The following is a 10,961-nucleotide window of genomic DNA, read 5'->3' on the forward strand; positions in this document are numbered from 1 at the left end:
AGTTTCAAGTAGGGACTAAATCCAAAATCGTGTGATACTTAAGGGACGAAAAACATATTTAACCCTATATATAATCGATCTTCTCCAATACAACATTCACAACTACAAATTTATCAAATAATACATTAATTTCTAAAATATATATTTTCTAAACATAATATAATGTAATTGAAAAAATTGTAGCATCTTAATATCATCACGTTTAAATTCATGCATTTACATACTGAATTTAAACTTCAGATTTATTATAATAATTACATTTTTTATTATAATAATTATACTGATTATTATACTCAACATATTAACTATTACATTTCAAAAGCATTTAATTTTTAATCACAATAAATATTGATTTCAATTATTCATTTTTAAACATTACCTAAAATAATTTTATAAACCCATAATCATGCACGGGAATGGATTTCCAAAAAAGTTAAATAACTTTACTCAAATTTCAACGGATTTTCTTTATATTTTTTTTTCTAAAAAATTAAAGTTATCATTCAAAACATGAGAATTAAAAAAAGTTTTGATTTTTTCTGAAAAAAAAACTTAATCTGCTACCAATCATGTACACTCTTATTGAACATTTTAATATCCAAAAATCTCCATATAAAATATTAAATATATATATATCTAACATTTTAATATAATTATTTAATTCTTTCATTAAAATATTAAATTTTTATTTTAGTATTACATCTATTCAGTATATAAAACTATAATAATTAAATATATATATATATATATATCTAATTTTTTTTATTTAAATGTAATAATTATATTATTTTATTGTAAAATATAAAAAAGAAAAGGAGGTCTGACGCAAGGGTATCATACTGTTAAATAGGAGAAAACTGAAGCGTGAAAGACAACTGAATGTACATTTGATTCAATCAACACTGAAACAGCTATATAGAGCTGTTTTACAACCGAAAGAAACTTGAAATAACACAAAATAAAACAGAACAATAATAAAATCTGATAGACCCAGCTTCTAAATTGGTCGTGGTTGGCAAAACTGGAAGTAGGCAATGCTGACTGAAAAATAAATAACAGGCCATAATTTACATTGATGAGACACGTAAAAACCTCCAGAGCTTGTTCTTGGAGGACAACAGATTTATTAGAAAACATTCAACCCTCTTCTGACTCTGCACATCAGAATAGATATCAGGCAAGGATTTGTTAGAAAAATATAATGCATACTTAACAAGGGGACAACAAGTTGGGTACTATGGAATTTCAAGGCACTAACTATATACCAGAACAAAAAGGGTTTAACACTTTACCATCAGTTTTCATACAATATGGAAAACAATAGATACATGAAAATGATACAGAAAAACAGTTTCAACTTTCAATTCAACCATTTGTCTTACCATGTATGGCTTCCATATTATTTTCCTTGAAAACACCTAGAGGTGATTGATGAACAGAGAAAAGCATCTCGCCAGGTTTGGGCACTCTAAGTGTTCCGGGTGTCATCCCAATAGAAAACCTTTGACTTGTCACCTGCAAAATGCTTACAGAGCCAAATTAAATTCAGAACTAAACATCACAAAATTACTATAACAGTTGGATGAAAATCAGACAATTCAGACCTCAAATAAATGTTCTAATTATTCCAATCTTCATCCAACACTCAAGAGTTGTTGACCATGTCAATGCATAGAAAAACTAACTCAAACTAATCTAGATCCAGTTCATTCAGCTGTTAAAACTTAGGAGAACATGGATATGCTTATTTCTTAGCCAAACAAACCAGAGTTCATAATAAAACAAACAAATAAATACATAATAAAGTAGCAAGAAAGATGATACGAACCCCGGGAGTCTGAAGACCTTCCTGTACTGCTATAGTGTGGGTGTCAGATGACTCCTCCAAAGCCTGTATAAATAATAGAAATTTAGATCAAAACAGGACCAAAAAATATCCATTTAAATTGAAGAATTCTTCGAATCACTTTATGCATAAGATGGATGAACACGAGTAACGCTATTGCACCCATTTTGGAGTTAAACCCTGTTTATTCACACATACTCTACTACAAATGAAGAGTAATAACACTGTGCTAACAAGGAAAACATTGAGAAGATGTTCCTTTTATGTCAGGATTTATGTTTTTGAATTAATAACACGACATTCATCTTCTGTGTAATATTTTCAGAATCGCACTGCATTCAAGGCACCCTACGAAAGGTGTATGACAATAGCTAATAAATAAAGTGAAAAGAGAACAAACATACATTGTCCTTGAATTGAAGGTTATCAGCACCAATAAAGCTCATTCTCCCTGCCACCAAAGAAGTAACTATTGTCAATTGTCAATTATAAAAATATGTCAGGTTTTGCAACTATGTATAGGCATGGATAGGATGAAACACATTTTTATTCCAAAGAGCTTGAAACGTTGTGTTTGAATAAGTTTCTTCATTAGTACTTGTAACAATAAAGATTGAGAAAAAAAATGAATTTCTTCATAATCTAAAATTAGTCTATATATATAAATTAATTTTAGTGATAACAATGAAACAAAAGATGAAGAAGACTCGTAGAAAGGAAGAAGAATACGATTTCCGACATTAACAACATTGAATCTCAACAATGCACAACAAAGATATAAATGACAATAGCATTGAGACTCAAAATCCTCAACTAATATATATAAAAGCCCTCTCATAGCTTCTGTATATTAGTGAGCCTAAGATAATTTAAGCTTACGAAACTTTAATTTCATTTTTCTCTTCTACAAATATCTATGGATAAATTTATTGAAACAAACCCATAGTCCACTAAATTAAGGAAGCGCAGAAGAAGACTCTAATTTTCTAATTTTCTCAATTGCAGAACTAATGCGAAAGTTTTAAACATTTTCGAAATTCGAAAGTACCTGCACTGGCAGAATAGTCAAAGCCTGGAAAACGAGAGATGGATGCAATGAATCCTTGGAACAAAGAAGCGCGGACATCCATTCCATCGTTACAACCCTCTTTTTCTCTCCATTTCACTTCTATATTCTTGTTGCGTTCGTCGATCACGAGAGAGAGATTAGGCAGGGTTTCTTCAAAAACCTGCAACACAGGTTTCCGAAGCTCCTCGCTGCTGAAACGCGAGCGCAACAATCGCAGTTCCGTGAGCCAGTGCTTGATATCCGCGTCGCGACGCGCCCTAATCGTTCCAATTTCTCTCTCCATCTCTGCACAGAAGTTCAATTAAACCCAAAACACATCCAAAAAAAGGAAACTAAAATTGAAATGTGAATGTGAACCTTGGATTTCGAGGTCCATGAATTGAGGTGGTTGCTTCCGAATTTGAGAGTCTGGTATTGATTCGCGTGCTTTTGCAGATTTCTTCGTTCTACGCTTCGGCATTTTCTGGTTCGAACAATAAGAAAATGAGAATGAATACGAATGGACTGAAACTTGTAAATTTGTTCGTTGGGAAAGAAGACGCGGATAGTAAACTAAAGTTTGAAATTTGAACATATTAGGCCTTTAGTTATTGGGCCAACTATTCAGAAACGAGGGCCCATGATTCGACCATCGGTTCTTTCTATTGGCACCCCCACATATCCTTTGCATGATTTAAATTTTATTTCATATATTTATAAGTTTGAACTGCTAATATTGTTTAGTTTAATTAAAAAAATACTCATACGATACTGATGTACTTGTGTTAAATCAAATCTATTTCCTCATTTTAATTTTATTCTATTTTCTTTTTCTATCTATATATTGCTTTCTACCAAAGAAAGTTGAGTTTGAATAGAATTGTGATTGGAACTCTCCACCATCATTTTCATTGCACCAAAATCCACAATGTACATGGATGAGAAGGAAGCCAGATACATATATAACGCAAAAGCTAAACATAAAGAAATGTTTATGCTACAAAACCATGCTCCTAGGCTCATTTTAACAATCATCAAATCTTCTACAACTATTAGACCATACTTTTTATTTAATTCTTTGTAATTTTTATAACTTTTATTTTAGTATTAAATTTTTAAAAGATCCACACTTTTATTAATATTTTATTTTATTACTTATATATATATATATATATGTATATATATATATATATATAATATTTAATTTTTATTTATCCATAACTTTTGTTATGTAATGCAATATAACTTAATAGAAAGATAGAATAAAAATCATATCTTAATTTTATGAGTCAATTTATCTTAATATTATCAAATGAGATTGCTTACACATAAAAGTGTAATCAATGAATTAACTTATTTATCAACTACTTATATTTATTAATTATTTTTAAAATTTATGAAGTTTATATTAAAATAATAAATTTATTCGATAATAAATTTCACAAGCAATTTCTAGAGATAAAACGATGTTCCCAGAGTGAATTTCAACAAGTATAATAGTCTTCATTCATGAAAATTTTAGTGACTTGTTGCAGTTTATTATAATTATAGCATATTATCAAAGTACAGTTTACTGATAAGGTTTTCGTGAAATCATAAACAATGTTTACACATATATTTCTATCAACTTGTCTTCAAAGTGACAACAAGAAAAAAAAAAGTTAATTATTATCCTAAAAAATTTAAATTAATTTATAAGACTTCAAATATATCAATAACTTAGTTAAACTTACTTTAAATATAGCTTTTTTAATTAAAATGAGATAAATTTAGTTTATTAAGTAAAATAGAAATAATATATATATATATATATATATATTGATATTATAAGAAAAATAAAATCTTAAATAATTATTTAGTGAAAATTCTAAATCTAAACGTGTTAGAAAATTTTAAAAATGGTTTGACAAGTTAACTTATACTAACATGATGGTTTACTCGATTGATATGTTAATTAAGGTGGATATGTATAAGTTAATGTTGAACTACCTAATCTAATATGTTATTCCAAAATGTCTATAAATAAAATAAACTAACTTTCAATGATTTAATAACTTATTAATTTTATTCTTGATTTATTCCAAATATTTATAAAGTTTGTATTTCCAATATGTTAAATAGTGATTTATTTTTTTTATCAATAAGTAAAACATTTAAATTGTTATTTATAAGTATGAAGTAATTTAAACTAAAACCAATTTAGGATTAAAAATGAAGGATTTGTTAATTTCTAGCATGATTTTATTTTAAAGTTTATAACAATAATATCTAAGTCAAGAGATCGACATCACTCTTTACCCAAAACCTTCAACATCACTCTTTACCTAAAACCTTAAGGCAGTTAATGTGTCTTTCATCTTTATATACTGCTCTACTTTTTGGGACTTAAACTCACATTTGAATTTCCAACCGTAGTTAATATAAAATAATAATCAATATTCTTTTTATAATTCAGTCTAAAATGTCATTTTGTCCGTAATATATTAAATATATTTTATTATTAACCTTCTTTACATAGATAATTTCTAATTGGCAATACACGGTATATTCTTGGTAGCCAGAAGTCACCGTATATATTTTTTCAAAGCTGGTAAGTGCAGAATAAAGAATAAATGTTAAAGTTAGTTAAACTTTCCCTTTATTAAAGATTTGTGTTCATATTGAAAAGGAACGATTCCTAAAAAGTTAGAGCTGGATCTTTCTACTGATAACCTAACTTTTGATGAAAATGAAAGGAAAATTTTAATTATTGAAAAGAAAATTACATTCAAATTAGTAAGAAGTACAAAATATATGTATATAGAATAATTGATGACTCGATGTAAAATCATACATATTTATAAGTTTTTTATCCTATTAAATAAAGAGTTAAATAAATAATATATTAGATAAGTATTTAATTATATATATTTAGTTAATAAATATATTTTTTAATATCTCGAAATAGAGCGGTACAATCTGAAATCCAATTATTTGGTACTAGTATACTGTTTATAACTTGTAAAATATTTTATTGTTTTTTGTTGAAGAATAAACCATTCTATTTTTTATATAAAAAAATCATAAATATTTGACTAAATAGAATACCAATGACGCGGTGTGTTCTATGTCAAATTTAGTATTTGGATTTTTCTTCAAATTTTTACCAATTGAACACACCTAACTTTGACGTAGCAATGTATGTGGAGTTTATTTATTTTATTTTTTGTCAAATACTGTATTTTAGAGTTTGCGTTCCATTTTTTTAATTTATCCTTTTAGAAACGCCTACCTGCTCCTGCTAAATTAATACCAACTATATATAATTATATTTGATTTGGTTTAATCCCACCTCATTCAAATCCAAAATCATATTCAAAAATAAAAATAATATCTAAGTAATTTATTGTTTTTCGGGTCTTAGATCATAAAGCCCATATAAGCAACTATCAACCTTACAATAAGTAATATTCCAAAATAGAAACTTTTTATATCGTTATTTTACAATTTTTTTAAATGATTAATATATAATGTTAGACCGAAATACTTTGTAATATATAAGAACATATACATTCTAATATGGGAAAAGAATTTATTTATCTATAACTAAATTCATATCATTCATTTACCAAATTAATTTATAATTCATTTCAATAAACCGTCAAACATATACGTATTGTAATGTCAAAGTAATTAATTTTCACTTACTCATTTGATACACGTATTAGAAACTAGATGAGTCCATTCCCGAAAGCCCTTGCCAAGCTAGGCAACATCGTATAATCTCACACTTGATAATTCATAGTTGATATATATATATATATATATATATATATATATATATATATATATATATATATATATATATATATATATATATATATATATATATATATATATATATATATATATATATATATATGTTTTAAACTCAGATTTCAACTACAAACTCATAAATATAACTCGAATTCTTCTAATTTATTCTTCTATCTCTTTCTTCATTAGCACTGAATCAGACGACATTCCTTCATCTGCTCCTGTATAACGAATTATACAATCATCGCACATACACAAACACAAACAAGTAGGGTGAGCTAACATGCAACAAATCATTTATAAAACATGCATAATTACTTTGATACACTCAACAAACATCATATAATAATTATGTCAGACACCCTCATACCATCATACAACAATCGCACCATAGATACTCATCTCATCATACCACAATTCCTAATAGACACTCATCCCACAATACCCCATAAACACTCATCCCACAATACTCAATAGACACTCATTCCACAATATCCAATAGACACTCATCCCACAATACCCAATAGACACTCATTTCACAAAACCCAATAGACACTCATTTCACAATACCCAATAGACACTCATCTCACAATACCAAATAGACACTCATCCCACAATACTCAATAGACACTCATTCCACAATATCCAATAGACACTCATTCCACACTACCCAATAGACACTCATCCCACAATACCCAATATACACTCATCCCACAATACTCAATAGACATTCATTCCACAATACCCAATAGACACTCATTCCACAATACCCAATAGACACTCATTCGGATGATACGTTGATGAGCGATCACGGGAGGTTATGCACTTGTGATGACTTCTACTTCTTCTTACAAATACACTTTCAAAATACTCCATACCATCCACAAGGTTAGTCCTCAACACTATGTCCAAAACCGACACATAGACCAGGACCTCCTGCCTCTCTCGCACATAATTCATCCTTCTCTACTTGAGACTGGATGATTATTAGAGTATCAGAATAACCTTCAACAACAGGACCCTCAACATCAACATATACACAAATACCATATCATTACAGAATCTCTCCACGAGACTCATACCATGCTCATATTCCTCAACTCATATTATACCATTACAAAATCTTCCCATAATACTAGTATCAGGATAACCTCCAACAACAGGACCCTCAACATCAACATATACACTAATACCATATCATTACAGAATCTCTCCACGAGACTCATACCATGCTCATATTCCTCAACTCATATTATACCATTATAATTTCTCCCCATAATACTCATATCATGTTCAGACGCATAAATTCAAATCCAATATAATAAAATACAATCATCACAGAAATCATCTAAAATGAATATATTACAAAATAAATTAACAATACTAAAATATAACCATAAATGGTCACCGGAGAAGAATCAAATGTTTGACGAATCAAACTCACCATAAACATTAGTACATATGACTAGTAACAACTTACTGGATTTGACCAGGGTTGCTCTATGATCAATGATGGACCAACTTCGGTTTTTAAGATTCCTCTATTCTACCATCACAATTATAATTCATAATTCCATATCTACCACAATAACCTGAATTCATCAAAAATTTTCATTCCAACAAGATATATTGCACAATAATTTAACAGTACATAATCTGTTCAACAAGATTTAAGTTAAAAACATGTCGAGTAGACTTCCAGGAAAGAGAGATGCGTCATAATGGACAACTTAAGTACCAAGTCTTTCCTTAGCCAAAGTGTTCCTCAACTAGTTTTAACAAATTTCTTATTTACAGATTCAAAACAACAACATATAATATTAACACAGAAATTCAATACAGATAGATATATAACAAACACCTATGTTTTTCATTAACAGTATTCACAAATAATTTTAAGACATGAATAGAAATAAAACAATACTAAATCATAATATAAAAGCTTAGAAAGGTTCGCTCCCCTACCTCTATTCCAGACTTAATCTCTTGCTCAGAATTTGTTTCCCCGAAAACCTTTCAGAACCTCTACTCTTCTTGCAACTAAAAATTACTTCCTAACTCTTTCTTCTCTATTTCTCAAGCTTTCTCACTTGATTCTTTCTCTATTTGTGCAGAATAATTTCCCCTCTTATGGCTATTTAATGCCTTCAAACGTGGAGTGTTTATCCACTATCAATATTTTAATTTTTTTTTAAAACAAGAAGGTAGAAAAGAGCTTGAACCCATGTTCTTGAAATCACCACAATTTTCTACCATTTAAGATACCAAAATTTCTTATTTAACTTTTCACATTTTATTTTTACATAAACTTATTATATTTTCCATTCACAAATAAATTTATTTCTACTAGTAATAAAATTATTACTATTAAGGTAAATATTTTTCATGGATCTCACATATGACAATAACACAATGTGCCAGAACGGTTAACTTTGTGGTGACAGATGCAATTACAAACACGAACGAAAATATGACAAAAGGAAACACAAACGAGAATTGCTGGCGGCAGGAATGACAAAAAAACAAAAATGTAACTATAATATGAAGAAAAAATACACGTTTTGTATACACTGAAGAGATATAGCAATGATTGAATATTTTCAGCAAAGACATGTGTTTTTCTGAATGAATAATTTTATATATTAATTAAAGACTAAGTTCCAATTGAATAGAAATAAGAAAAAGTGAGGAATGTATAAGGAATAAGATTTATATACATTTATTATTTTAAGGTTTTAGATTTTTATTATTTTAAGGTTTTAGATTTAATTAGTGTTAATATTTTATTTAAATTAGACTTAGGTCATATTATCTATTTTCAATAAGTTAATATTATAAAAATTAGAGTTATAATTCATCTATCATAATAAGTGAAATGGCTATAATATATAGAACAGTGATAATTTTGTAATTAATAAAATATAATACATTTTATGTCGATTGTCCTTGTATTTGTCAAAATAAGTTGAGAAGTGATAATTTTGCAGCAAAATAATATTATGATGGTAATCATTATAACCAACATAATATTTTTAATCTTTTCCTTTCTCCTTGGTCATTCTTGTTGCACTTTATCTTCCTTTCTTGTGCTACTTGTCTTTGCTCTCTTTCTCTTCATTTTTGCTCTCATCTCCTCCTCATATTTCCTTTAGTCTCTTTGTCTTTGCTTTCGCACTGAACTTCATTCTTATTGTTATGGATCTCGCTCTAGTTGTGGTGACTCTTGTTCTTGTCAAACTGTGGTGCTTTGGCATCGCTCTCGACGATGTAGTGATCTACGGGTCACTATCATTGTTCAAGTTTCTCTCGTTTTCGCTCTAGTCAGCCTTGAACCCTAATATGTTTTATTGGGTTAATTATTGGTGTTTATTGTGAACCCTAATCAGAAATGCACAATTTTTTTCTCTATCACCTTAATCATCCCCATGCCCATCTTTATGTTTTTTTTTTCAAGATTCACCTTACTAGGCTTGAGGAAAAAAATCATATTTAACCGAAGTCGAATAAATCATATTTGATATGATTTAATTGATTTTAGGTTAACTCTTTTGTACATTAGCTTACCTTATTGTTTGTTGTGTTTCTTGAGTTTTGTTTGTCTCTTTTGTAATGATCACTTCACGGGGCAAGTAGATGAGAAGTTATGTGATAATACACCTCTGAGGCGAAGACAAAGATGTTGTGGAGTTGTTCCTTAGACTCCTAATAGTTATTCTATATAGGAGTTTGTTCTTTTTGGAAAACTCGTGTCATTTGTAGTTGGTTTATATATATATATATATATATATATATATATGTATATATGTATGTATATATATATATATGTATATATGTATGTATATATATATATGTATGTATGTATATATATGTATGTATATATATATATGTATGTATACATACATGTATGTATATATACATACATACATATATATACATACATACATATATGTACATACATACATATATGTACATACATACATATATATACATACATACATATATATACATACATACATATATATACATACATACATATATATACATATATACATATATATATATATATATATATATACATATATATATATATATACCATGTCTATCTACTTTGAATTTATTAATTTTATAATATTTTATTTAATAGTTCTATACTATTAAATGAGATGTTACATGTTGAATTTCAAAGAATATTGAGTCTTAACCAAGTGTGAATGTTGTTTCAAAAAATACTCAAAATTTTAGTGGGAAGTGACAAAATTAATTGCATATAAA

General features: G+C 28.0%; 1 protein-coding gene across 1 annotated transcript; it reads right to left on the reverse strand.

Moving 5' to 3' along the window:
• Window positions 1-821: 821 nt before the first annotated feature.
• LOC124825257 (uncharacterized) lies at window positions 822-3,451 on the reverse strand. Its single transcript, XM_047297842.2, has 6 exons — window positions 3,273-3,451; window positions 2,895-3,200; window positions 2,251-2,297; window positions 1,829-1,891; window positions 1,383-1,515; window positions 822-1,154 (listed from the first exon to the last, which is right to left on the reverse strand). The coding sequence occupies exons 1-6, from the start codon at window positions 3,373-3,375 to the stop codon at window positions 1,138-1,140; spliced, it is 669 nt and encodes a 222-aa protein (XP_047153798.1). The 5' UTR covers window positions 3,376-3,451; the 3' UTR covers window positions 822-1,137.
• Between the last annotated feature and the right edge of the window lie 7,510 nt (window positions 3,452-10,961).

The sequence above is a fragment of the Vigna umbellata genome, chromosome 2, assembly GCF_029865625.1.
Source record: "Vigna umbellata cultivar VRB3 chromosome 2, Vumbellata_1.0, whole genome shotgun sequence".
In the NCBI taxonomy this organism is placed as follows: domain Eukaryota; kingdom Viridiplantae; phylum Streptophyta; class Magnoliopsida; order Fabales; family Fabaceae; genus Vigna; species Vigna umbellata.

What these genes read in the sequence shown, in the direction of transcription:
- LOC124825257 (XM_047297842.2), bottom strand. Translation starts at nt 3,375, where the DNA reads ATGCCGAAGCGTAGAACGAAGAAATCTGCAAAAGCACGCGAATCAATA. An exon ending in CATGGACCTCGAAATCCAAG is followed by an intron (nt 3,201 to 3,272) that starts GTTCACATTCAC and finishes ACTTCTGTGCAG; the next exon opens with AGATGGAGAGAGAAATTGGA. An exon ending in TGACTATTCTGCCAGTGCAG is followed by an intron (nt 2,298 to 2,894) that starts GTACTTTCGAAT and finishes CTTTGGTGGCAG; the next exon opens with GGAGAATGAGCTTTATTGGT.